The 26,446-nt window shown below is 36.3% G+C and overlaps 10 protein-coding genes across 10 annotated transcripts; 6 read left to right on the top strand and 4 right to left on the bottom strand.

The window, feature by feature from the left end:
- Positions 1-523: 523 nt before the first annotated feature.
- SAPINGB_P006051 (uncharacterized protein) lies at positions 524-2,254 on the bottom strand (the record flags this gene model as incomplete). The annotated part of the gene is made up of 1 exon (XM_032000765.1): positions 524-2,254. One exon carries the CDS (start codon positions 2,252-2,254, stop codon positions 524-526), a length of 1,731 nt encoding a protein of 576 aa, XP_031856656.1.
- A 2,489-nt stretch (positions 2,255-4,743) lies between these two features.
- On the top strand, positions 4,744-5,960 carry SAPINGB_P006052 (uncharacterized protein; the record flags this gene model as incomplete). Its single annotated transcript, XM_032000766.1, has 2 exons — positions 4,744-4,783; positions 4,858-5,960. The coding sequence occupies 2 exons, from the start codon at positions 4,744-4,746 to the stop codon at positions 5,958-5,960; spliced, it is 1,143 nt and encodes a 380-aa protein (XP_031856657.1).
- A 211-nt stretch (positions 5,961-6,171) lies between these two features.
- SAPINGB_P006053 (uncharacterized protein) lies at positions 6,172-11,186 on the bottom strand (the record flags this gene model as incomplete). The annotated part of the gene is made up of 2 exons (XM_032000767.1): positions 6,172-7,718; positions 7,781-11,186. The coding sequence occupies 2 exons, from the start codon at positions 11,184-11,186 to the stop codon at positions 6,172-6,174; spliced, it is 4,953 nt and encodes a 1,650-aa protein (XP_031856658.1).
- Positions 11,187-12,128: 942 nt separating this feature from the next.
- SAPINGB_P006054 (uncharacterized protein) lies at positions 12,129-12,597 on the top strand (the record flags this gene model as incomplete). The annotated part of the gene is made up of 2 exons (XM_032000768.1): positions 12,129-12,140; positions 12,208-12,597. The coding sequence occupies 2 exons, from the start codon at positions 12,129-12,131 to the stop codon at positions 12,595-12,597; spliced, it is 402 nt and encodes a 133-aa protein (XP_031856659.1).
- Positions 12,598-14,258: 1,661 nt separating this feature from the next.
- SAPINGB_P006055 (uncharacterized protein) lies at positions 14,259-14,714 on the top strand (the record flags this gene model as incomplete). Its single annotated transcript, XM_032000769.1, has 2 exons — positions 14,259-14,367; positions 14,575-14,714. 2 exons carry the CDS (start codon positions 14,259-14,261, stop codon positions 14,712-14,714), a joined length of 249 nt encoding a protein of 82 aa, XP_031856660.1.
- Positions 14,715-14,867: 153 nt separating this feature from the next.
- On the bottom strand, positions 14,868-16,847 carry SAPINGB_P006056 (uncharacterized protein; the record flags this gene model as incomplete). The annotated part of the gene is made up of 1 exon (XM_032000770.1): positions 14,868-16,847. The coding sequence occupies one exon, from the start codon at positions 16,845-16,847 to the stop codon at positions 14,868-14,870; it is 1,980 nt and encodes a 659-aa protein (XP_031856661.1).
- A 955-nt stretch (positions 16,848-17,802) lies between these two features.
- Positions 17,803-18,825, top strand: SAPINGB_P006057 (uncharacterized protein; the record flags this gene model as incomplete). Its single annotated transcript, XM_032000771.1, has 1 exon — positions 17,803-18,825. One exon carries the CDS (start codon positions 17,803-17,805, stop codon positions 18,823-18,825), a length of 1,023 nt encoding a protein of 340 aa, XP_031856662.1.
- Positions 18,826-19,001: 176 nt separating this feature from the next.
- On the top strand, positions 19,002-20,789 carry SAPINGB_P006058 (uncharacterized protein; the record flags this gene model as incomplete). Its single annotated transcript, XM_032000772.1, has 1 exon — positions 19,002-20,789. The coding sequence occupies one exon, from the start codon at positions 19,002-19,004 to the stop codon at positions 20,787-20,789; it is 1,788 nt and encodes a 595-aa protein (XP_031856663.1).
- Positions 20,790-20,887: 98 nt separating this feature from the next.
- On the bottom strand, positions 20,888-22,471 carry SAPINGB_P006059 (uncharacterized protein; the record flags this gene model as incomplete). Its single annotated transcript, XM_032000773.1, has 1 exon — positions 20,888-22,471. The coding sequence occupies one exon, from the start codon at positions 22,469-22,471 to the stop codon at positions 20,888-20,890; it is 1,584 nt and encodes a 527-aa protein (XP_031856664.1).
- A 3,014-nt stretch (positions 22,472-25,485) lies between these two features.
- Positions 25,486-26,334, top strand: SAPINGB_P006060 (uncharacterized protein; the record flags this gene model as incomplete). The annotated part of the gene is made up of 1 exon (XM_032000774.1): positions 25,486-26,334. One exon carries the CDS (start codon positions 25,486-25,488, stop codon positions 26,332-26,334), a length of 849 nt encoding a protein of 282 aa, XP_031856665.1.
- Between the last annotated feature and the right edge of the window lie 112 nt (positions 26,335-26,446).

Here is a 26,446-nt window from a genome sequence, read left to right on the forward strand (position 1 = left end):
TATTCAACATGAGATTTTTAATTTTTTTTCTTTTTTTTTGTACGTAGTTTCCTTTTTTTTTTTTTTATTTTTTTTAAAAAAATATTTGAATATTTTCAGGAGGAAGAGGAAGAGGAAGAGGAAGAAAGAAAGAAAGAAATCATTAATGTTTATTTCTCTTCCCTCCCCCCTCAAATATTCAAATTTTGACCTCAATTAAAAAAAAAAAAAAAAATTGTATATTTGGTTTTTTTTTTTCTATTTTTTCAAATTTTTTTTTTTATATATAACAAACGAAAACAAGCGTCAGACGCTTTAAAGCTAAAAATACAAGGATAAGAAACACATATAATAAAAGTAAAAAAAAAAAAAAAAAAAAAAGAGAATGAAAGATAATTGTTGTTGTTGATAAGTTTTTTTTTTTATTTTATTTTTTTTAAAACATTGTTGATTGAATTGATTTGTAGGTGAATTTTTTTTTGTTTTTTTTGTAATTTTAATAGTCTTTAATTTGTTTAATGTTTTTTTTCTTTTTTCCTTTTTTTTAAAGAACAACACTAGCAGCAGAATCCGAATTCAAAGCAAGCCACTCAGCAACTGTATTTTCATCAAGACTAGAATCAAAAGTAGTATCATCAGGTAAAACAACAATGGTGATTGAACCATCTTGGAAAATGGCAGCTGCCTTCATTGTACCGGAAGTAGGACGAGAAATATAGTCGGAAGTACCACCACCACCACCAACAACAGCAGTGGCACGTTTATTAAGGTGAGGGAAAAGTTCATCACGACGAACCTTCTTAGAAGAAGAAGTAGCACCTTGACCACTATGAAGGTGAGAAGTGAGACGATTATTCCCAGAATTGAGAACCTCAAAAAGATCCATTTCACCACAACCAGTGGCCCAACATGAACAAGCGCTATTTCCATATTGAAGGTTACGAGGAATTTGGGCATTAAGAAGCCAGACAGCAGGCATATCGTAGTTAAAAGAGGAGCTGCTATCAGAATCTGTTGGCATTGAGAATTCAAAGGCAAAGATTTTAGCAGAGCCGCCAAAGCCATGGTGGGCCACGGAGCCTGGACGATAGTAACCGCATGAATCTCCTGAGCATTCGGTTGAAGACCAGATACTAAATTCTTTGTTTGAGGCAAGGGTGACGTCGCTGAGGGTTTGAGAAGAACCGGCGCCAGAAACACCATCAGAAGCTGCGTAAGAAAGAGAGTTACCAAAGCAAGAGTCCCAAACACCGGAACCTGCAGAGCCTCCCATGTTGTTGAGGAAGACTAAGCCATCGAGAGTTCCTGAGGAGGAGTAATAACCTGAGCGAACATAAGCAGATGAAGAAGAAGAAGAAGAAGCAGTTGAGCTTGGAGAGGCTACAGAGAAGGTAGTTTGAGCGACAAGAGAGCTAGTTGAGGGGGTTGAAGAAGAGGAGGCAATGACTGGGGCAACATCAGAAGATGAAGAGGATGTGACGACTGGTGCAGCAGCAGCCGAAGAAGAAGAAGAAGAAGAAGAAGCGACAACTGGGGCAGCAGCAGCAGAAGAAGAAGAAACAACAACTGGTGCAGCAGAAGAAGAAGAAGAAGAAGAAGAAGAAGAAGAAGAAGCATCGGAAGCTTGTTGAACCACAGTGGTGACGACGACAACTTGTTGATTAGCCAAGGAAGATGAGGACGTAGTAGTAGTGTCTTCGTCATTATTATTGTTGTTGTTGTTGTTGTTGTTGTTGTTATTATTTTCGTTATTAGTAGCAGCATCTACTTGTGCGTATACAACTTGGGTTACGTAGGCAGTAGCTGTAACGTAGACAGCATCAGGCTTAGCGTCTCTTTTGTTTACATCATGTTCATGAGCATGGTGGACGTGTCTGCGAACTTTTTGAGGGGAATCTTGTTGGTTACGTTTATGTTTTTTTGATGAAGATGAAGATGATGAAGAATCAACTGAATAAAAGGCAAATTGTTTAAGATTGATTGGACCACGGAAATGGACTGAAAGTTCTTCATCGAGAGGAGTAAGTGAACCGGAGAAAGAATAAGGTGTTTGATTACAAGAACAATCTGTTGTATTAAAATAAGAGACTTGTTGGTAAGAACCAGAATATCCGATTCCTGAATAGACGACTTTATTAACTTCGTTGCAATAATAATTTCCTTCAATATACTGGCAGTCTGAGGAAGCTTTGACTAGAGTAGGGGTACTGGAGAATAATAGGGCAAAGAGAGATCCTAAAGCCAAAGAGGATTTAGTAGTAGCAATGGGTTTCATTTGAAAAGTTTGAAAAGTTTGAAAAAAAAAAAAAAGAGTGTGAAATAGTTGGAATAAATTCAAATATAAATAAAAATAAAATAAAAAATATAAATATAAAAAGGAATGAATAAGAAAGTTTTTTAAAATTTAAAAGAAGAAGAAGAAGAAGAAGAAGAAGATAAAATAAAAATAAAATTTCAAATAAAAAACATTAACTTTTTTTATTTTATTTTATTTAAAACGCGAAATTTTAAAATATTTAAAATAAATAAATAAAAAAAAAAAAAAAGGATTCTTTAATTTTGAAAAAGGGGGGACAAGTATTTTTTTTTTTTTTTATATATTTAAATGGTAATAATGGAAACCTCCTTTTATTTATATATATATTTTTTTTAAATAAATAAAAAAAAAAAAAAAAAAAAAAAAAAAAAAAGGATACGCGTATGCAAAAATTGGAATTCAAAACATTCAAGGGGGGGTGGTGGAGAGAGAAGGAGGAGTTTTTGTAGTTATTGTGTGTGTGTGTTTAAGTAATTACTTATAAGTAACAAACTACTACTACTAGCTTGGCAAGAAATACAGAACAAGACGATGAAGTCATGACTTAATTTATATTTATTATTATTATTATGATTAGAAAATTGACGAGATTTTAAAATATAATATAAACGAAAAAAAAAAAAAAAAAAAAAAAAAAAAAAAAAAAAAAAAAAAAAAAAAATTTTTTTTTTTTTTACGCGTTTAGCGTTTATTTTTTAGTCTTAAAAAAAAAAAAAGAAAATGTGTTAGCCGTGCGTTTCAAATTAAGAAAAAAAAACCCCCAAAAAAAGAAAGAAAGAAAGAAAAAAAAATCTCATTTTAGGACACGTACATTAAAAGAAATAGTTATAATTCACGTGATATTTAAATTTAATTTAATTTAATTTAATTAATTTAATTATTTAATTTAATTTAATTAATTTAATTATTAAATCTATTTAATTCTGTTAGTGGAAATTTTCAAAAAATGTTTTTAGAGATGACAGCGTGGCTCAACTTTAAAAATTAAAATTAAAATAAAAATAAAAATAAAAAAAAATTAAAAAAATTAAAAAAATTAAAAAAAATTAAAAAAAATTTAATAAATCAATTTTTTTTTTTTTTTTTTTTTTCTCTTTACTTTTACTTTACTTTTACTTTTTTAAAAAAAAAAAAAAACTTATAAATCATCAATCCAGATCTAATCAATAAATTTATTTTTTTCCACAAATTTTTCACAAAAAAATATAATAATGGGAACAAACGCTCAACTTAGAAAAGCAAATGAACGATTTGCTCGAATGGAAGATAAAAAACGTGGTAAACCCCACAAGAAATCAATCACAAATACAAAATCTCCAATCTCTACTCCATGGCTAAGTATGTAAAATAATTATAATTATAATTATATAAAATATATATAATCTATTAAACTAACTAAATAACTAATTTTTTTTTTTTTTATAATATTAATTATATATAGTCTTTCTGGGATTCTTAGTTGCTGGAGGTGGAATCTTTGAAATGCTTCGTCTTTTTGGCCTTTTATAATTAATTAATGATCAATGACTACTATTACACACCCCTTTTTTTTTTTAACGACAAATAATGAAGAAAATATATATATATATATATATATATATATATATTTATCTATTTTAAATGAATATTAACCGATAACATCTTAATTGATTTTACAAAAAAAAATTAATTTTTAATTTATTAAATGACTTTGATTTTTTTGATTTTTTTAATAAAAAATTTCATGCTTACAATCTTATGTGGAAAAAAAAAATATATATATATATATTCTTATTATATTAATAGATTTTTTTTTTTATATCTTTAATTTCATTCATTTAATCAACTTTCAAATATACTTTATTTATATTTATTTTTTTTTTTAAAATTTTTATTTCAATTTCAATCAAATATATTTAAACTTGATTATAGTACTGTTTAAATATATATATATATATATTTAAATGATAATAATCATTACTTGAAAAACAAAATCTCAAGATCACACCCTCCTTTTGATCTTACTATTTATATTTAAGGTCGCGTGGTTATACATAAAAAGGTACTTGGTAAGTACATTTAACTTACCTTATTTTAAATAACTTATAAATAAATTACCCGGTATCTTATTTTTAAGGTTAGGGTTTAAAACGTGACTTATAACTTATACCATTACAATATAAACTTTACAACTTAAACCACATTCTCAACCAATCACGCACATCCAGTTTCTCCATTCCTAAGCCAACCAACAAAACGACCGCCCTTTTTTCTATTCAATTAATAAAAAAAAAAAAAAAAAAAAAAAAAAAAAAAAAAAACTTCAATCACAATCACCACCTAAAATTACTACCACCATCATATATAATCCCTCTTCTAACACATATAAGTGTCGCCCCTATAATACCCTATTCCTTCTTCTCACCCTCTTCCCATCCTTTTATCCTATATATATACTCATTTAAAAGATGATTCGCTCAGTCCGTCTCGTCTCTCCTAAATCCCTTGGTATGTGATTGCAAATATATATATCTAATACAATATCCATTTCTCTCTAACACAAACCTACTATACATATATAGCCCCCTACATCTCGGCTCGTGGAATCCAAACTTTTGAACCCCTCGTCACCGATATTAAAATTACCCGCAATGGTAAAACAATTATTGCTCAAGGTACTGGTGGCCGTTCCTCTCGTACTGGCTACACTGCCACCGTCTTTGGCTCTAACGGGTTCCTCGGTTCTCATCTCGTCTCGCGTCTTGCTCGTCACGGTACTATCACTGTCGCCCCCTTCCGTGAGGAAATGAAAAAGCGTCACCTTAAGGTCGCCGGCGACCTCGGCGTCGTCAACTTTGTTGAGTTTGACTTCCGTAATGTCCAATCCATTGAAGACGCTGTTAAAAACTCAGACATTGTCTATAACCTCATTGGCCGTGAATATGAAACTAAAAACTTCTCTTACGATGATGTCCATGTCGAAGGTGCTAAGCGTATCGCTGAAGCTGTCGACAAGTATAATGTCCCCCGTTTTGTCCACGTCTCAGCTTTTAACGCAAACTCCTCTGACAAGGTCTCCCAGTTTAATCGCACAAAGGGCCTCGGCGAGGAAATTGTCCGCGAAATCGTCCCCCATACTACCATTGTTAGACCCTCAACCATGTACGGTAACTCAGATAAGTTCCTCAACCAAATCGCCTCTAAATCCCGTCTCCTAGTCGCAAACAATAACCAGGAAAAACTTCGCCCAGTCCATGTTGTTGACGTTGCTGCTGCCCTCGAGCAAATCGGCTACGACGATGCTACTACCGGCAAGACTTTTGAACTTTACGGTCCTAAGGAACTCACCATGGCTGAGATTCAAGCTCTTGTCCAAGGTGCTACCTCCAACGAACAAACTGTTCTTAACCTCCCCAAGCAGCTCTACCTCGCCTTTGCTAAGGCTACCCAGCTCATCTACTGGCCTACTCTTTCCCCAGATCAAGTCGAGCGCATGTTTATTGACCAAGTCATTGACCCTAACGCTGAGACTTTTGCCTCTCTCGGAATTGAGCCTGCTCAACTCGAGTCTCTCGTCATCAAGTACGTTAGACACTGGCGTTCTTACCTCCACTTGCAGGATACCGTCGATGCTACTCAAGCTCTGCGAAAAGAACGCGAGTACATTCACATTATAGACCAGTAATTGCTTTGTTTCCCATCATTTCTTCATTTCTTCAGTTAATATAAAAAGGTACAAAAAATTAAAAAAATAAAAAATAATAATGATTTTTAAAAAAAAAAAAAAAAAAAAAAAATTTTTTCAATTAATAATGTACATTTGGATAATAACTTTCCCTTCCTCTAAAAAAAAAAAAAAAATTATTATATTATATTATTATAATTAAAGTCATTCATTATCGCAACCGTCGTTTGGACCGTCTAGATAATGGTGAGGCTGGTGACTGTAGCTCCTCTTCACTAATTCCAGTATTCACCTGAGCCTCTCCAGACCGTTTATTATTATTAATATTAATAATATTTTTTTTCTTTCTTTTCCGTTGTGCCATTGAGATTCCTTCCCATTTTCTTGTTTTTTTCTTATTGATTGGACAAAGAAGTTGTTTTTCCATCTCTGCTACTGAATCAGAGTCACTTAAATCCATACCCCCTTGTGATTCCTCTATTGTAATACCTTCATCAATAACTCGAGTCTTGACACTCCCTTGAGACCTCAAAGATCTTTTCTTGTTCTGAGTCTTGTGCTCTTCCTCAACTTGAGGATGATCAACATCAATAACATCAACAATATCAACAATATCATCATCCATATCATTCTTATCCTTATCACCTCCTTCATCTCCCTTCTTCTCAACAACCTCTTCAAACACTTCTCCATCACGTCCAATCACAACAATGACCTCCGAATGAGCTTCTTCATTCTTCTTCTTCTTATCCTTTCCCTCTCCAACAACATTCTTCTTTTCTCGCGATCTTAACTTCCTCATCACCCCCAAACTTTCATCTTCTTTCTCTCTTTCTTTATCTTCTTCTTCTTCTTCTTCTTCTTCTTCTTCTTCTTCTTCTTCTTCTTCTTCTTCTTCTTCTTCTTCTTCTTCTTCTTCTTCTTCTTCTTCTTCTTCTTCTTCTTCTTCTTCTCCTTCTCCTTCTCCTTCTCCTTCTCCTTCTCCTTCTCCTTCTTCTTCATTCTGTACCAAAGATGTTACAGAACTCTGATTTTGTTGCTGCTTTGACCGTAAAACTCGCTCAACCCTCCCTCCACTCACCCCCCATTTCTGTACAGACGGAGTCCTTAGCTTTCGCTTCTTCTTTTTCGCCAAAGATAATGATTCGCTTCGAGAAGTAGATGGTGATTCCGAGGAATTGACTTCTGAAACATTTAAATCACTTTGGCTATGGGTAGGTGATTGAGATGACGTATGTGTAACAATGGCCAACTCTTTAATACTTTCATCATCCGAATCGTCCATTCCATCAACCTCTTCTGCTTGATTGCTGGATTCATCTTCCTCAGAAACAACAACAATTAACTCATCTTCTTTATCATCATCTTCTTTCTCAACTTGTTCTTCAACTTGTTCCTCATCCATACCTTCTTGAACTTCAACAATCTCCTCAGGTTCATTGGAATTAATCTCCTCAGACTCTTCTGCAACTGTCTCACTAACCTCACGACGTTTAGGAGACCGGTGAGACCGTAGTCGTCTAAAGGCTGTTCTCACTTCCACCTCCTTCTCTTCACTTTCTTCACCTTCTTCAGTCGCTTCTTTTTCTTCATTCTCTTCTTTCTCTTCATTTTTCTCACTTTCATCATTCTCCTCATTCTCCTCATTCTCCTCATTCTCTTCACTCTCTTCATTCTCTTCATTCTCTTCATTCTCTTCATTCTCTTCATTCTCTTCATTCTCTTCATTCTCTTTATTCTCTTTATTCTCTTTATTCTCTTTATTCTTTTATTTTCTTCATTTTCATCTCCATTTTCCTCCTCATCTCCCTCTTTCTCACTATCGCTTTCTCGGTATCCACCTCGTGCAACTCGATGTCGTGGCCTCATAATATTCTTCTCACCTTTACCTTTTCCAGCTACTTCCCTTGCCGCCGCTGCCCCCCGTAACCGTGCCTTACGTATTCGCATTGCCTCAGCACGCTCCTTTTGTCGCGCACGAAACGCCTCTCCACGCAACAGCCTGGGAGCCATACACTCCACAATCTCCCCGAGCTGCGGAACATTTCCACCTACCCGCTCCACCAGTTCCCGCATCTCTGCAACTGTTGTTGCAACAAGCCGCCACGCAGGAAGTGTAAACCCAGACTGTCGGTTTTTCTCGTCATCAATAATTTCCTCATCCTCATGACTCAATGCCCCAAGATACGGGTTTCTTTCTTCGTAAACTGCAAATTCCCCATACCCACGCTTATATGAGTTCCCAAGAGGCCCGTCATAGTTATCCTCGCAGTCCACTGTAGTATTAAACTTTTCGCCTTGAACAAACCAGTACACTTCTTCCGTACGCACGTTCCGCCCAAGTGCAACCGGCGCCCGTTGTCGATCCTGGAATGCAAACAATTTCTCCGTAAAAGTTCGATTTTCTCCCAGAGTGCCCTGTTGTTGTGATTGTGGAGGTTGTGGAGGTTGTGGAGATTGTGGAGGTTGTGGAGGTTGTGGAGGTTGTGGCGGTTGTGGCGGTTGTAGTTCAAGTTCCTGCTGTTCCTGTTGCTGCCGCTCTTGAGGTTGGTCTTGTGCCTTTTGCTGATCTTGTGGCTGATATAGCTGAGGCTCTCGTTGATGCTCTTGTTGATGCTCTCGTTGATGCTCTTGTTGATGCTCTTGTTGTTGCAGCACTTGCTGTTGTTGCAGCACTTGCAGTTGTTGCAGCACTTGCAGTTGTTGCAGCTCTTGCTGTTGTTGCAGCTCTTGCTGTTGTTGCAGCTCTTGCTGTTGTTGCAGCTCTTGCTGTTGTTGCAGCTCTTGCTGTTGTTGTTGCTGTTGCTGTTGCTGTTGCTGTTGTTGCTGCTGCTGTTGCTGCTGCTCTGGTTTCAGCTGCTGCTGCTCTTTTTGGTGTTCTTGTGGTTGTTCTTGTGATTGCCCTTGTTGTTGTAGAATATCATGTTGCAGTAATTGTTGCAAATTTTGTTGTTGTAACTGTTGCAAAAGTTGCTGGTGTTGTAGGTGTTGCAGCTGTTGCTGCTGTTGAATATGTCGCTGCTGCTGCTGCTGCTGCTGCTGAAACTGTTGCTGCTGAAACTGTTGCTGCTGAAACTGTTGCTGCTGAAACTGCTGATGTTGCAACTGCAGCTTGGCCTCCTGACGTTGTTCTAATTGCATTTGAACCTGCTCGTGCCCACTTCTCAACTCCTTGGCCAGTGTTTTTTCAAATTCTGGATGATATGGGAGCCCAAGAGCTGCGGCTGCCACATACGCAGGACTGTGAGCCTTGTGCATTGCTTCTGCCATAACAAACCGCCACACATGTGAAGATGCTGCAGAAAATGTCATAGGCTCATATCCAAACGCTTGCCCATTTAAATGGTCTGTCGGTGATAGATTGGGCCCCCAGTTTCGGCGTGCTGCTGTTGCAAGCGCGTGTACGGATTTAGCAGACGTCAGAGCCGCATTTACCAGCCCAGACAAAGCCAATAACCTTTCCTCCCAGGGTAAATGGGAAACCCCCAAGTGTGCATTGGGACGAAGAAACTGCGCCAAAGGTTTGGTGTGTTTCTGTATTTCAGAATCTATGCTTGAAAACTCTCGGCGTACTTGGCGAATCGCATATACCATTCTTCGCCAATCAGGGTCCTGTTTTTTAGCTTCCACTCGGTCTTTCGTAGTTTTAAGTTGCTCAAACGTTGCAGGTGGCTCCAAAATCTGGTGCTTGTTAAGAATCAGTGAAATGGTACGTGCCACAAAAGCAGCAAGCCCTGCGGGGAGCCATGAATCAGCTTCGGTTTCAGAATATCCCTCCATAATTTCTTGTGCCACAATCTGAGGGGTCAGCTCCGGCGTACCTTTAAAAAGAGTAGCAAAGGATTGTTGAAAGTATACAACTAAGGCGACTGTGGGTGATTCATGTGGGGTTCTAGGTATAAAGTTGTTTGGGTTTGGATACGCAGTGCTTTCAAACATTGTTTCTGAAGTGGGAATACGACTACTCGGCCATACATTGTGTCGTGGTCCCCGTTGGTTCGTCGTAACAATATTAGGAGGGTCTTCAAAGTTGTAGCCTTCCGTTTGGATTGTAAAATGGCCATTTCGATTCACATACATGCTGGGCTGAACTGGAAGTAGAAAATGTCTTTGCCGTGCCGCCACAATTGGAGTCACAGTTGGTAACGCGCCTTCTGCCTTATTTATATTTTCATCATCTGAAGAATCTGATAGCACAAGCGGTGAGTCTCGAAGCCCTAGTTTTGGTGCTGTTAGTTGAAGGGTATGTGGGGCCATTATTGCCAAAGGAGTTGAAATGCCTGAAAAAGTCGGAGCCTGCAAATTATTTTCAGACTGAACCACATTTAATGGAATAGAAGAATTACTATTTCCAGAATTTTCTTCATCGTCCAAAAGAACAAATGGGACATCTGGGACTCCTGGTTTTGGTGGATTAGACTGGCGGCGTACCAAGGCCATTGGTTGCAGGGCCATTGATTGCGGAGCTTCTTGTTGTAAATTTTTTGATTGTGGATCTTCTGATTGCGAAGCTTCTGGTTGTGGATTTTCTAATTGCAGAGCTTCTGATTGCGGGGTCATTGATTGTGGAGCCATTATTGAAAGAGTCTCCGAGGTTTCTTGAAAAAAGGCATGTTCATAATTCCCATCTTCATTAGTATTTAGTGGAGGTGTAAATGGAGTATTTGTAGAATCTATCTTTGTCAAAACTGGTAAAAAATGGTCTGGAGCATTTTCCAAAGGGGTTGACAAATCCCCAGTAGCCGGACCATTATCTGGAATTAAGATATGGAAATCTTGAGGGTCAAAAAGTGGAAGCGATTCATTGACTTGAGTAGTGGTATTTTCTTCATGCAATTCGCTTGTAACTGGTGGTTGAAAAGTCGTCGCGTCATTATTGTGTTGATGTATTTCAACGTTTAAGGGCATCTCAGGTGTAGGTGTTGGTGATCTAAACATATCTTCAACTAGTATCGGGCCAAAATCCTTTTTGGAAGCTGACCCAAAGTGGTTTTCTGGTTCTGTTGTAGAAACAGGTTCGGTTGCTATAGTTGTTGTAGTAGTAGTAGGTTCTGTGGTTGTTGCAAGGTTGTGTAAAATAGAAGCTAGAATTTTGTTTGCTTCGTCAGTATCAGAAGGTACAGGCACAGGCACAGGCTCGGGCTCCAAATTATTATTATTTACTATCCCAGGTAGCATTAGTAGCTCCGGTGCTGTTGACAGTGTCGGTGGTGACCGGGTATCCATTATGTTGATTGTTTGTATTTGTTTATATTTGTTTACCTATTACCTTGATGACGGGGCGAGGGGAACTTATGACAATTTTTAATTTTTTTATTTTGGTGGTTTGAACAAAAATAATTTTGTTGTGAGAGTTAAATGACGTGTGTATTTTATTTTATTTTATTTTATTTTAAAAATCTATTATAAAGCGGCTGACAACAATCATCAGTTTAAGAAATTTTCCACCATCAATCAACCCAAATTTTACACCTAAAATGCTTTTAAGAAAAGAAAGGTAATTTTTTTTTATGTTAGACAACAACAACAACGGATGCATTCCATTTAGACACAATTTCAAAGACTTAAGCATTAACTGAATCTCTTGAATTTCTCAATTGTTTTAAAATAAAAAAAAAAAAAACAATTAATCAATCAATCAAATTTCAAAAAAAAAAAAAAAAAAAATTTGTGCGATTTTGTTTTTGAAATCTCCTGATTTGTGTATATATATACTTGGTCATCTTTCATTTAGTTCATTGATCTGGTTAAAACCAAATCAATACCGAGGTAGATCGATGGAAAAAGGGAGATCAATTGAAAACTGAAATAATAACAAGAGTAGACAATATTTTAGCATTATTATTTTATTTACTAGATGATGGAAGGTTTTTTTTTTTTTTTTTTTTTTTTTATAAATTGGTAGCTTATGAACATTAACTAGGCATGTATTATTATTATTATTATTATTTTTAACAAACAACTTTGCCTAGCACCTAAGAGCCGCTTCGTTTGCATGTCCCGAATCTTAATTGATCGATCAGGTAACCCATTAATGAAATACCATATTTTGCAGTTATTGGATGGAGAAAGAAAAAGTATAAAAGGGATCAAATTTAATGCGGAAAAAAATTTTTTTTAGTTTTTTTTTTTTTGTTTCTTAATAAATCAAAATAATCACTTGAAATAATGATTAACAAGGTATGTTTATTTTAATTTTTTTTTTTTTAAAAAAAAAAAATAATATCCCTCTCTAAATAAAACTTAGGTTGTTAAATGCTCTTCGTTATGCTTGAATGACATTGCCGTAATCAAAGGCCGCCCTTGTCAGATTTGTGAGATTTCCAGATCCGACAGCCATGTTAATATATCAGGAATTGATCTTTTCAATGGCAAAGAATTTAAAGACTTTTACACATATGAGCATCCCATTGAGATGCCAAAAGTTGAACGGAGAACTTATAAAGTAATTGGACTGGATGGCGGCCAGCTTTTGCTTTTAAATCCTGTAAATGGAGACAAGATTGAAATTGAATTACCAAGGACTATTGCAGGTGATGACATAAAGGAACAATTTACAAATGGTAAAGATGTTAATGTCAAAGTTTTAAAAGCTTTAGGGAAGGCAATTATTGCCACGTATGAAGTGGCTTACTAAGAGTATAAGGGGTTGAATACTTGAAGATGTTTTATATTAATGCTAAAATAAAATATTTAGAAAAAAAAATAAACAAATTGGTAAAAACTTTTTGAAAAAAAAAAAAGAGAAACAAACAACTGAATTCTTTCTTGTTTTGCAATATCTTGAAAAGCCGACTGTTGAAAGTTCTACAAAAAAAAAAAAAAAAAAAAAATTTATCAGTCAGCTGATGGTGCGGCTGAACAATATCGTTGATTTACACTGCAAGGTAATTCTTTAAATTCAATGATGATTCTACAGCTTATAAAGAAGGGTTTGTAGTTAACAAAATTGTTAAAAAAAAAAAAAAATAAGGCTTAACAAGTTTGATACTCATTAAATTAGTCCAATATTTTGGAAACAGTGTCAACTAAATCAAATGAATTAAAGGTAATTACCAATCAATTGGATGACAAATGTTTTAAACTAAGACTTCTTATTACAAAACAATACACTCAACCATATTTTGAAAATTACCAGAACAATTAAGATTAAATGGATTTATCAGGATTAAAAAAAAAAAAATGATGACAGCTTTCAAATGAGTCAAAGTCTTTTTTTTTTTTTTTTTTTTAATTTTTAATACTATTAGTTTAACTGAATGTCATTTTTTTTAATAATAAAAAAGAGGTTACAAAAGAGAAAAACTTTATAAATCACTAATTAATGATTTAATAGTGTATTTTACTTCAAGTTTAAGATGGAAATTTATTCAATTTAAAAACTAAAAATTACTTTTTTTATAAAATAGATGGAAATAAAAAGATTATTGGACGACACCGGAGTTGAACCGGGGACCTTTCGCATGCTAAGCGAACGTGATAGCCAACTACACCAGACGCCCAAATCGGGTAATTAAGAGTTTAATAATTTAGGTGTACAATATATACACGGATTTGTTAGAGTATAATAATAAATTGTTTAAAAGTATGTTTTTTAAGTTACAATTTTACTTCTAGTTAATGCAAATATCAAAATATAAATTTAAAGGTTTTGGAAATGTAATTGTAAAAGTTAAAAATGAAAAAAAAAAACTTATTTGTGGAAACAGAAATTGATATAGAATTGATGATGGTGTTATATGAACGCACAAAAAAAAACAAAAAATTACAAATTTTAAAAATGTTTATTAAAGTATATATATATATATTTAAAAAAAACAATTGACAGGAAGAATACTAAAAAAAATCTTCTAGAACAGTTTCTTTAGCTTATGAGAATTCAGCGAGACCTTTATACAAGTGAGGTTAAAGTAATTACTTACTCATTGCCTTTTAATTCAATTTTCAATCAGTGGTTTTTTTTTTTTTTTTTACTTCTTTAACCTGTTTTTTTTTTTTTTTTTCTTTTTTCATTTATATATATATATATATTTTTTTTGTTACTGAGACCTTTATATCAAGTTGAAGTTAAAATCTTTCAATTTTTATTTTTTTTTTTTTTTCAAATTCAAAATCTTTTTATTTTTGTACCCTCTCACCACACACACACACACACACACACCCTTCTTTTTTTTTTTATTTTTTATTTTTTTTTTAGAAAAAAAAAAAAAAACCCAACCCGCCACTACCACCAAAACGTACTTTCCACTATCTTCACCATCACCATCACCATCACCATCACCATCACCATCATCACAAATGAGCGTCATCCCGCACGTCCCTGTTAACAACTTCAATGCCGAACAAACCCAAGCTGCGCTGACATCTTCTTATCGCGAGATTGTCTCCTCGGCATCTTCTTTTAAAAGTGCGTATTTTTATATTTTTATATATATATATATATATACCTTCCCCCTCTTTTATCTTTTTTTTTTTTTTTTTTATTTTGTTAGCTATAGTTCCTGATGTACTCCAATAACTTTTAAAAACTAAAAACTAAGAACAAAAGAATAATAATTTTTTGAATTTATTTCTAATTATAAAATAATTAGTTATAACTAACTTTGTATAATAGATACAGTTGTGTTTAAACCAACTTCCGGAGGCTGGACCTCATCAAAGCCAGCTGTCACGCCAGGCTCTGCGGCATCACGGATTCTTGTTGATTTATCAAAATCTCTAAAGAGCCTAGACACCAAACCCAAAAAGAAATAAAATATACTACTCATTTATTCATTTATTAATTAAATTCATTAAAAACACACATTACATTAAAAACAACAATAACAATCTCTTTTTCTTCTTCTTCTTCTTCTTCTTCTTCTTCTTCTTCACATTCAAAACAATAAAAACAATAATAAAAAAAAATCAATCGACAATGGCCGAAGAAAGACCACCTTGGGAACGGAGGTTGTTTGCCAGCCGCACATTAAGGTCCTTATGCTTAGTCTTGTGGAGTTTACGGCGGGCCACCATGACAGGGACGGCAGAGCGTTCTACAATGTAGTTTGAAAAGGAACCAAGCAATACACCCTTGAGCGCACTGCGGCCACGGGAACCCAGAATTACCATGGTGGGCATGACATGGTCAATGACAGCCATGAGCAAATGTTTGGGAGATTTGCAGTGAACGACTTCAATGACAACATGGATTTGGAGGCGGGTCTTTTTCAAAAGTTTAGAGACAGTAGCAGTAAGTTGGGTAATTGCATCTAAACGTTCTTCTTCTTGTTGTTCAAGAGTGACAGTGGAAGACTTTTCATTTGCCAGTTCATCTTCGTTTGCGCACACAATGTAGAGAACGTTTGAGTCACGCAGAACAGTTCCGATGGTCCACTCGAGGGCATGGGCGGCTTCCGGAGACAAGTCAGTTCCGAGAACAAAAGTTTTAGGGACGGGGGCGTTAGGGTCAGTAAGGGAGGGCAAGTTTTCACCGCGAGACATTGTGCGAATCATTCTTTTTGTAGAAGCAGAAGAGTGGATGGTACTAATTTCAAAGGGAAGTTTTGCAGCTCTTCTGGCGTCTAGAAGTTCCTCAGTATCTGAAGTATAGGGGGTATCTTCGAGAAGGTTTTTGTCAAAGGCAGTATGAGGGTGGATAATTCTGCGTTTGTATGCGGCATACTCAGCCATGGATGGAGGAGGGACAACACCTGGGGTTTCGTCAATGAGAGATTTCACACGGAACTTGGAGGACTCGATAGACTTGCGTTCTTCTTCCATGGCGGAAATGAGGGTATCGGTTGGGCCCTTGACGATACTTGAGTTGAGGCCAATGAGGTCTCTCTTTTTGCGGCGTCCAGCCTTGTCATATTCTGCGTCATCATCATCATCATCTTCTTCATCTTCAGGGTTTTCATCTGAGTCAGTATCTTCTTCAGAAGAAGTTCCGGTTTCTTCATCATCGTCCGAGTATTCTTCTTCTTGGTCTTCATCGACTAAGCGACGGGTGCCAATGGACTTGTAAAGGTCATCAAAATCTTCAGCAGGGCCTGGAGGAGCAGTAGAAGAGCGGCGACGTGGAGCTGATGTAAGAGGTTTAGGTGCAGCGCTTGCATCGAGGTCGACCTTTACTTGGTTGAGGTCGAAGCTATCCAAGTAGGAGACTCCTGGGGCTGAAGTTGATGAGTGACGGGAGGAAGAGGCAGCTCTAGAAGAGTGGAAGGGAGGAGATGGGGCAGCTTCGGAAGGTCTCATTAGAGGAGAGGCACCTGGGGAAGTAAAAAGAGTTGCATTTTGGGCGAGTTTTAATTTATTCAAGTCTTGACCGGCTGAAGGACTTCTTCCGTCACGAGAGGGACTTCTTGAAGCTTGGCGAGAAGATGAGGATCCGTTATTATTGGATCCCTTTTTCCAAAAGGCAAATTTTGATTGTTTAGCTGCTTTTTCTGCTTCTTCACGCTCACGTTTGGTCATAAAGTTAGCAGGAAGATGAGCTCTAAGGACTTTTGGGTCATAGTAATAAGAGTCTGGGGATGCGTTAGGGTCAGCATCAGGGTCTTGAAGTGAGAAGTAATCATTTTCAGTGATTGAACGAGAAGGTCTTAAAGCTGTTGAAGCGGATGCAGATAATGATCTGTTATGGATAGAAGCAACGTTAGCAGTAGTTACTGGTCTTAAGCGAGAGGGGTCTGCAGAAGAGGAGGAAGGGTCGATAAGCATGGAAGAGGACTTGCGTCGGGGTTGGTTTGATTCTGGGAGAAGAAGTGAGGAAGAAGTTGGAGGTCGTGAGCGAGAGGAAGAGCCAGGAACTGGAGAAGAATGAGCAGAGCGAGATTTATTTTGGGCTTCTTCAAGGATATGAAGGACGCCTAAGCGTTCTTCTTCGAGGGCACTTTCAAGGGACATTTTGGTAGTTGTGATTGTAAAAATAGAGGTTTTTTTTTTTTTTTTTTTTTTTTGGTGATAGTGGCTTTTTTTTTTATTTGAAAGTTTTTGGAGTTACAGAGAAAAAAAAAAAAAAAAAAAAAAAAAGAAAAAAAAAAGGGCACGTGATCATGTGATAATGATATGGGCTAGGGTTTTTACTTTTTTTTTTTTTTAAATATAAAAAATAATATAAGTTCAGGTCTAGGTTTTTTTTTTTTTTTTGTAACTTAAAAGGGCTAGGGTTATATCACGTTACCAGATGCCACGTCACAGTCCACGTGACCACGAAAACTTCCCGGAATATAAATTTTTATTTATTTTTTATTTATTTTTTTTGTTAGTGTTTTTTTCGGTATCAGTAACTTTTAATTTATTTTAATTTATTATTTTAATCCCCTAACCCTTTTTCTTTTCTAAATGGCTGCTTGTCTGTCTTTTATATCTGGCTGCTGCTGCTCTTTTTTATTGTATATGCCGACAATTGCCGGTAAGAAGTCTCCCCACAAACCAAACCAAACCAAACCAAACCAACCACCGCTGTTTCCCCCACAAAAATAAATTAAAATTTATTTAAGTGGTGTGTGTGTGTATTGGAATTTTTTTTATATGAAAATAAAAAAAATAAAAAAAATAAAAAAAATAAAATAAATAAATAAATAAATAAAAGGCAGCCTTTGGTCCGGCATTTTTTCAACTATATTTTTTTTTTATTTATTTTTATTTTTATATATAAAACCCCTTTTAAAGCCCTTTGAAAATTTCCTTTTTTTTTTTTTTTTTTCTTTTTTTTTCTTTTCTATAATTTCCCTCATATTTATATATATATATATATTAAAATTCTCTTAAACCTTTTTTTTTTTAATTCCAATTTTATAAAAAAAATTTCATCAATTAATTAAAATTAATTAATAACTGAAAAAAAGAAAAAACAAAAATGCCTGCAGACTCTCCCGTTGAAACAGATATCATTACCCTCACCCGCTTCATTCTTCAACAACAACAAATTGTTGGAGGAAAGGCTACTGGTGACTTTACCATTCTCCTCAATACTCTTCAATTCGCTTTCAAGGCCATTGCTTATAACATTCGTCGGTCTACTCTCATTAACCTGGTGGGTCTTTCTGGTACTGCAAATTCAACAGGTGATGACCAAAAGAAACTTGATGTTATTGGTGATGAAATCTTCATCAATGCTATGAAGGCCTCAGGTAAAGTTAAAATCTTAGTCTCTGAAGAACAAGAAGACCTCATTGTATTTGATGGAGATGGGAAATATGCCGTTGTTTGTGACCCCATCGATGGCTCATCAAACCTCGACGCAGGCGTCTCGGTCGGAACTATCTTTGGCGTCTATAAGCTGGCTGAAGGCTCCCATGGTTCAATCAAAGATGTTTTACGTCCAGGTAAAGAACTTGTTGCTGCCGGTTACACCATGTACGGAGCTTCTGCAAACCTCGTCATCACTACAGGCAATGGCCTTAATGGATTTACTCTCGATAATGCTTTGGGTGAATTCATTCTAACACACCCTGACTTGGTTCTTCCTAAAAAACGTTCCATCTATTCAGTTAATGAAGGTAACTCCATCTATTGGCCTTCTGGTACTATCAAGTTCTTTGAATCTATCAAGTTCCCCAAGGCAGAAGGTGCCAAACCTTACTCTGCTCGTTATATTGGTTCCATGGTTGCCGATGTTCACCGTACTATTCTTTATGGTGGTTTGTTTGCTTACCCAGCTGATAAAAAGTCTAAGAAGGGTAAGCTGCGTCTTCTTTATGAAGGTTTCCCTATGGCCATGGTCATTGAACAGGCAGGTGGTAAGGCTATCAATGATAAGGGTGAACGTATTCTTGATCTTGTTCCTACTGAAATTCATGAGCGTAGTGGTATCTGGCTGGGTTCTACTGATGAGGTTGCTCAGGCGGCCGAATTTCTTAAGACCAATGAGGCCTTTTAAATTGGTTTAAGGTTTGACAAAGGTTGCTCAAGGTTGCTATTAACAAAAGTTCTATATAAACTGTCCAGTTTATCGTGTAATTTTGTATAAATAAATTAAAAAAAAAAAAAAAATCCCCTCCAACTTTTTTTTTTTTAAAAAAAAAAAAATCCTTAAAATCTTTAAAATCTAAAAAAATGTCTTCAATAGAATCTGACCTTAATAATAGAAGAGACTCTTCAACATCTATACCAAAGTACTATCCAACTACAAATAGATCCCAATCTGATCATCAAAATGGAATGACCCCATCTTCTTCACCCACCGACTCCCATTGTGCCCATCCCCATCCCACCGAACATACTCCGCTTCTTGACCCAGATGACCCTGCAGTTTCACCTCTTAATTTACAATCTGTACGAATTCTTCATGCTATTCTTTGGCTTCTTCTTGCTGCTTCAATTCTTTGGTTCTTAACACTTCTTATTTCCTTTTTCTTGGCCTTGGTACCTACCCGTGATTCAGGGTTTGTGGAATTCGGATTAGCAGGTATCACTTGTTTACAATTAACTTTGGCTTTGCTCTTTTTTAAAACTCCAGCACCTGCAGATAGAACAGCAAATTCAATAGCTGCCGTCGCAATTGCAATTGCCTTAATCTTGGCTTTAGCAGTCCCTGGACTTCGTAGAAATACTCATTATACAGGAACTCTTGCCCTTACTTGGTCTCTTGTCTGTGCCCTTGTTGCTGGTGTTCTTACCCCCTACATGGTTCAATGGGGCAAAACTCATGAAGAAATCCGGCTCACGGGTCGCCGTGAAACTCGCCGCACAGTTTCGGAATGGTTCCGTGTTTGGTTCAGTGTTCTTCTTACTTCCCTTCTCATCGTTATACCTTTAATTCTTTATACTGCTACTCAATTACTCGATGCCCATGATGCACTTGTTTTGGCAAGAGACAAATCCCTCGGCCATTATGTCTCCATCTACCCTAAAACTACTTCCTCTTCCGCCCTCGGCTCAGGGTACCTTCACCCAGTTACTAAAGGTTCCGGGTTTCATTATCGAGTCTTTGTATACTGTACTCCTCGCCAAACTGCTTCAGACCCATCTACTGCTCCTCCCTCTGTTCGCCCAGGCCCTGATGGCCGCCCAGCCCCTATTGTTCTTGTTGAAGCCGCATCTTCTGTAAGTGCACAGACCCAAGTCCAAGGCTGGCTAGATGAACTTTATACCCAAACTAAAATTAGCCAAGTTTGTTATTGGAACCGTCCAGGAAGAGGTTATTCTGATAACGCTCCATCTCCTTTTGCTCCAGGTATGGCTGCAGATGCTCTTACTGCAGCTCTCGCCCATGTTTTACGTCCTACTGATGTTCATAGCCCTGATGTCCCACTTGGTAAAAACTTGACTTTTGCTGTCGTTGGTCATGGTCTAGGTGGCTTATATGCACGTGCATTTGCCGCTCGTAATTTACAAAATATCCATTCACTTACCCTTCTTGATGCATATCCAGACACTTTACTCGCTCACCGGTTAGCTCTTCCTGGTGCAGGCCTACGCGCTTGGTTACAAGGATTATGGTCTACTCTTGGTTTACGCAAACAAGCATCATGGCTACTCCACGCTCGAGGTGCACGTGATCGTGTCTTGGGTCGCGCAGCTCATTTCACTCAACCTTCAGAGCTTAAAGCTTCATTACAGGAACAACTGGCAGCAGTCGGACTGTCCCGTAGTGACTTGGATGCCGCTTCACGCATTCTTTCTGGTTCAAATGTCCCGTTGGCTGTATTGTCATCTGCTCAGCACATTCGTGAAGATGACGAGTGGTCAAACTACCAGCGCAGCTTGACTAAAGTCACTGCAAACAATGTTGCTTGGGATATTCTCGAGGCCCCCCATGAGTTATGGCTTACACCTGGAGCCAAGTCCAAAATGCAGCGAGTTCTCATTAATCTTTTAGAAGACCGATCTCAAACCCCTTAAATATATATATGTTGTTTATTCTCTCTTTCTTTCTCTCTCTCTTTTTCATTTTTTTTCTTTTTATATATAATTTATTAACACTTAATCCATAAAACCATTCATTCTTTAACCTTCAAATGTGACAAGTCTGGGCTCTCAATCTCCGCCTCCAAGTCACACATGGCCCGACAGTTGGGACATAAAAAGTGTGGGTACGCTTTAATCACTAATGGTCGAATACACTTGTAGTGCCATGAGTGTGTGCACGGGGACACAAACAGCGCTTGGCATGGTGCCACGGGGAACAAGCAAATCGCACACTCCTGCAAGTCATTAGGATTGATTGCTTGCAAGTTCTTCAATGTCGATAGTGCATTTACATTAAAATTGTTTGCCCGACGTTGCCATGACCGGTTTACTTCCACGCGCACCTTGATGCACTTGTATAGTTCCTCTGTTCCGCCTCGGAAATCCATTCCCAGCTGTAGTACATCGCCGTCCCGCAGCGGGAATGGAGCCGACTGCTGGTACTGCGGCGACAACCGCACGTGGTTCAAAAAAGTCCCTGAAGAAGACTTGACGTCTTGTACATACCACTGTCCATCAGTTACTGTTAGCTGGGCGTGTGACCGAGATACAACCTTTGATCGAAACACCACGGGAGCATGTTCAGGTCGTGTTGCAGCAGCTCCTTCGCTCTTATCTGTTAGTCGGCCCACCCGGAACACCATGCCATTTTTGGCTGTGCGCTCAACGGTTGGGATATATCCTGTAGGGCCTGGAGAGGAGTGGTCAATGTAAGGGGTTAATCTAATGGAATAAGGGTACTCCTCAGCAGAAGCAGCAGCAGCAGCAGCTGCCGCAGAAGCAGAAGAAGTAGAAGAAGCAGCCGCTACTTCAGCCTCTACCTCTGCTGAAGCTTGTGTACCTGCAGAAGCCACGCTAGGAGAGGTCTGCTCGCCAGCACCTGCGCCTGCGCTGGCACCGCTTGCCGAGCTGGAGGTGGCCGTGCCGGAGCTTTCGACAGCTGCGCCATTTTCGCGAGCAGCGCCAGTTCCAGCGGGCGTTACGGTAGCTGCTGTGTTGATAATGTTGGAAGAAGAGGGAGGTCTTGATGGAGAGGCAGCTTGGGAGGCCTCATCCATGTCGATATCCATATCTGATGATGATGGTCTTGATTCTTCTTGAGATGTGGAGATATTATTATTGTTATTATTATTAATATTGTTAGTGGTGGTAGTGGTGGTAGTGGTGGCTGTGGCTGTGATTGTGTTGGTAATTTCTTGATTATTGTTTCCTTCATTGTTGTCACCTGTAGTGTCGTCACCACCACACTTGGCTGGTGGCGAAGATAAAGCCGCTGCAGCTACTGCATAGCCCAATGCTGCGGAGGAGGCATTTGCAACAACAACAACACCAGCCAAGTCCGAAGGTCCCGATAAGGGACCTCCACCTACTGGAGTGCCTGCCGAGTCTTCCAAGGCTGCAGCTAGCTGGGCCTCGCCTGGTGGTGGAGGGGTAGCGGTTGCTTGGAGATCATATAGACGGGTAGAATCGTCGTTTGTCACGTCTCCAGGTTTCATATTGATAGATTGTGGGAGTTCTGTAGGTACAGATGATGCTGGAGAAGTAGATGCTAGGAGGGGTGATGCTGGAGAGGAAGATGCTTGAGGGATGAGATTGTCTTTTGATGGAGTGGCCATGGGATAGGGGTTTTTTGTATGGGATAGATTTGGGTTTGTAGTTACAAATTTTGGAGAGAGTTGGTTGTTTGAGTTTGAGTTGGAGCGGCTGCTGTTGGTGCTACTACTGTTACTACTACTGCTACTGCTACTTGTACTACTATTTCTACTGCTACTGCTACTGCTACTGCTACTTGTATTACTACTTGTACTGCTGTTGATATTGATATTGTTATTGTTATTGGTGCTGCTACTGGTGCTGCTGCTGCTGCTGCTTCCGCTGCTGCTGCTGCTTGTGCTTGTGCTGCTGCTACCTGGTGTTAGTTGAGTTGTTGGGTTTTGAATAGAAGGAATAAAAGAAGAAGAAGAAGAAGAAGAAGTAGAAGAAGTAGAAGAAGAAGAAAAGGATTTTGACGAGGGAAAAGAAAATCCTGTGTGTAGTGATGGTGGTGGTGGTGGTGGTGATGATAAAGATTTGTTACAACTTGTGTTGCAATTACATTTGGAGCTGGTATACTTGGAAAGGTTAGTGCCGTTGTCATGGAGACCTTCATTATCATTATGAAGAACCGACATAGGGCCAGCCGGTGCACTTTCTCTGCGGAAACCTACAGATGAAGAAGAAGAAGAAGAAGAAGAAGAAGAAGAAGAAGAAGAAGAAGAAGAAGAAGAAGAAGAAGAAGATGATGATGAATGGGAAAAGGTGGTTGTAGAAATATCTGTAGGCCATTTAGAGTGTGAACCATCTAAAGTTGCTGGTCTTGTTAATGTTGTAGTTGTTTTTGACGATGGTTCTTTTAGATTCCCCATAGGAGTACGGGTACTAGTACGGTTTATATTTGAAGAGTTTTCTGGGCGGAATCTTTGAAGTAATAAAGGCACAGAGCGTTGTTTAAGTAAGACATGTTGTTGTTTTTTAACAGATTTTGTTTGATGTTGATGTTGATGTTGATATTGAGATGAAGATGAAGATGAAGATGAAGATGTAGATGAAGAAGATTGTTGAATAGTTGTAGGCAATAATAATAAGCCGCTACTACCATGAGGGTCATTTAAGTCTTCTTGGTTGAAAAGTCTACTAAAGCGGCGTAGAAACGTCTTTTGACTGTTACTGTTACTGTTGCTATTACTGTTACTATTGTTATTATTATTATTTGTAGTGGACATTTTATAATTAAATAAAATAAAATAAAAAGATGGAGAAATGAAATGAAATAAAAAATAAAAAAAAAGGAGGGGGAGGAAAAAAAAAAAGTGACGAGCCGTGGGATTAAAAATTAATAAATAAATAAATAAATAAATAAATAAATTAATAAATAAATAAATAAATTAATAAATAAATTAATAAATAAAAATATTCTTTGATTAATTTATATTTCATATTAATTTATTTATTTATTTAACATAAGCTCTTTAAATTCATTAAACCTTTTATTTTATTTTATCGGTTATCATAATAATAAGCTCATAGTGCTTTAATTAAGTCTTCTATTAAAATATATATATTGTACGTACAATGTCTTAAGCCATTTGTCTATATAATTTATTTAATTATTTAATTATTTAATTATTAAAAAAAAAGTTTTTCACCAAAGTTTGTTTATATATATATATATAAATGTTTCAAACCGCTTCCAAATTAAAATAATTATTAAGAGAAAGTTTATAAGTTTATAAATATAAATATATAAATATTTAAAAAAAAATAAACTATATATAAAGTGTGTAGATCTTGGTCTGAGATGTGTATATTACAGTACCAAAAGTATTTTATGAGCCGTGCTTAAAGATCCAAAAAAAAAAAAAAAAAATAAGAATAAAAATAAAAATTTTTAAAAAAGTCACCAGCGGTTCACAAAAAATAAAATAAAAAAAAAAATTCAATTTCAATTTAAAGCCCATTTTTTTTTTTATTTTTATTATATATATATATTTTTTTTTAACAACTTAAACAGTTTCCAATTTTTTATTTTTTTTAATCAACAATTATCATTACTATTAAACAAACAAACAAACAAACAAACTAATCTCACTAAAAATAAATAAAATAAACTTAAAAAATACATTTAAAATAAAATGAAATAATTTTTTTTTTTTTTTTTTCTTTTATGACTTTAATTAAAAGTCCCTCCTCACTTAACCACCCCTCCTCCTTTTACAGGTTTCTTATTTACCAGATCTATTAAACCACCCCTCATTTTTTTTTAATAGAGAATAGAATTAAAGAAGAAAAAAAAAAAATCAACTTTTCTCCTCTTCATATTTTTATTATTTTTATTATTCTTATTATTATTATTATTATTATTATTATTATTATTATTATTCCTCCTCAATTCTCATAATAGCAATCAAAAAAAATTAAAAAAAAAAAAAAAAAAGATGAATAAGATGAATAAAATGAATAAGAAAATTCTTCTCCACCCCACCCTCTCTCCAATTGCAACTGCTCCTTCTCTCCGAAATCTCAATTGTGGAGAATATCATTAATATCATTAATATTATTGTTATTACATCAAAATAATAATAATAAAAAAAAAAAAAGAAAGTTGTTGTTATTGTGATTGTTGTAGAATTGTGTGGAGAAGATGAAGAAGATGGAGAAATTTAAACAACTTTAATAAGAAAAAAAACAAAAAAACAAAAAACAAAAAAAAAAAATATTGAAAAATTTCTTTAACAAGTTTTCTTTTTTTAAAGAAGAAGAAGAATAAGAAGAAGAAGAGGAGTCTTCATTAAATCAACTTTGAGGAGATTTAAAAACTTTCCCTCAAAAATACCAAACTAATAAATAAAACAAACTCAATAACTAACTAACATTTATCCCCCACTTGATTCCTCTATAAATACTCTCAATCATTCCAGTAAAAACAACAATTCTTTTTCAGTCATTTCAATTCATTTCAATTCATTTTTATACAATTCTATTCTATTAAAACTATTCAACCTAATCTAATATATAATTCAATTTGATTCAATTCAATACAACACAACACAACCCTAATCCAACTTTAAACTCAATAATAACAATAACAAAAATGTCTGACGAAAAACCTTCCTCCTCAACCGAAGAGTTCCACCCTAACCCTAACCCCCACCATGACTTTATTGCCACATCTCAAGGCCTTTCTCGAGTCATAACCTCAGACACTCATGTCCATCTAGGAAGCATGTCTTTTGAACGCTCAGAGTTCATGCGTGCTTTTGAAGGTTACCTTAACCCAGGCTCTGCTCCAAGACCTTCCCGTAAATTCGGAAACCCAGTCCCCCTAGGTGTCGCTGGTTTTTCAATGTCCTTGTTTATAGTCTCTTTAATTAACACAGGTGCAAGAGATGTTTCCAATGGAGCCCTAGCTGCAGGTCTTTGTATGGTATATTCTGGTCTTATTGAATTAATTGCAGGAATTTGGTGTATTGTTGCAGAAAATACATGGGCTGCTACACTTATTACCTCCTTTAGTGGCTTTTGGATTTCTTACGGATTTATTTTGATTGATGCTTTTGGAATGGTTTCTGCTTATAAAGATACTCCAGGTCAATTGCAAAGTGTTCTTGGATTTTACTTGGTTGGTTGGACTCTTTTCTCTGCTGTTATGTGGAGTTTTACTTTCAGATCAACTTGGGTTTTATTTTCTCTCATGTTTTTTGTTGTCATTATACTTTGTTTGCTTTCTGCTGGTCAATTCCTATTACTTTCTCATCCTACAACTGCTACTAATTGCACAAAGGCTGGTGGAGTAATTGGAGTATTTACTGCTTTTATTGGATGGTATATTGTTTATGAAGGTATTGCAACAAATGAAAATACCTTTTTCGTTCCTCCAGTTTTGCTTATGCCCCAGACTGTTCTTGGACGCAAGAAGAAGAGCCAAGAAGAGGAAGTTTAAATATTATATAAATTTCTTTTCTTATGGTTTGTTTTTCTTTTTTCTATTCAAGGGATATAAATATATATATATATATATTTTAATATCCCTTGATATATAAAATAAAACTTTA

Source organism: Magnusiomyces paraingens, assembly GCF_902498895.1.
Source record: "Magnusiomyces paraingens strain CBS 517.90 genome assembly, contig: contig5, whole genome shotgun sequence".
In the NCBI taxonomy this organism is placed as follows: domain Eukaryota; kingdom Fungi; phylum Ascomycota; class Dipodascomycetes; order Dipodascales; family Dipodascaceae; genus Magnusiomyces; species Magnusiomyces paraingens.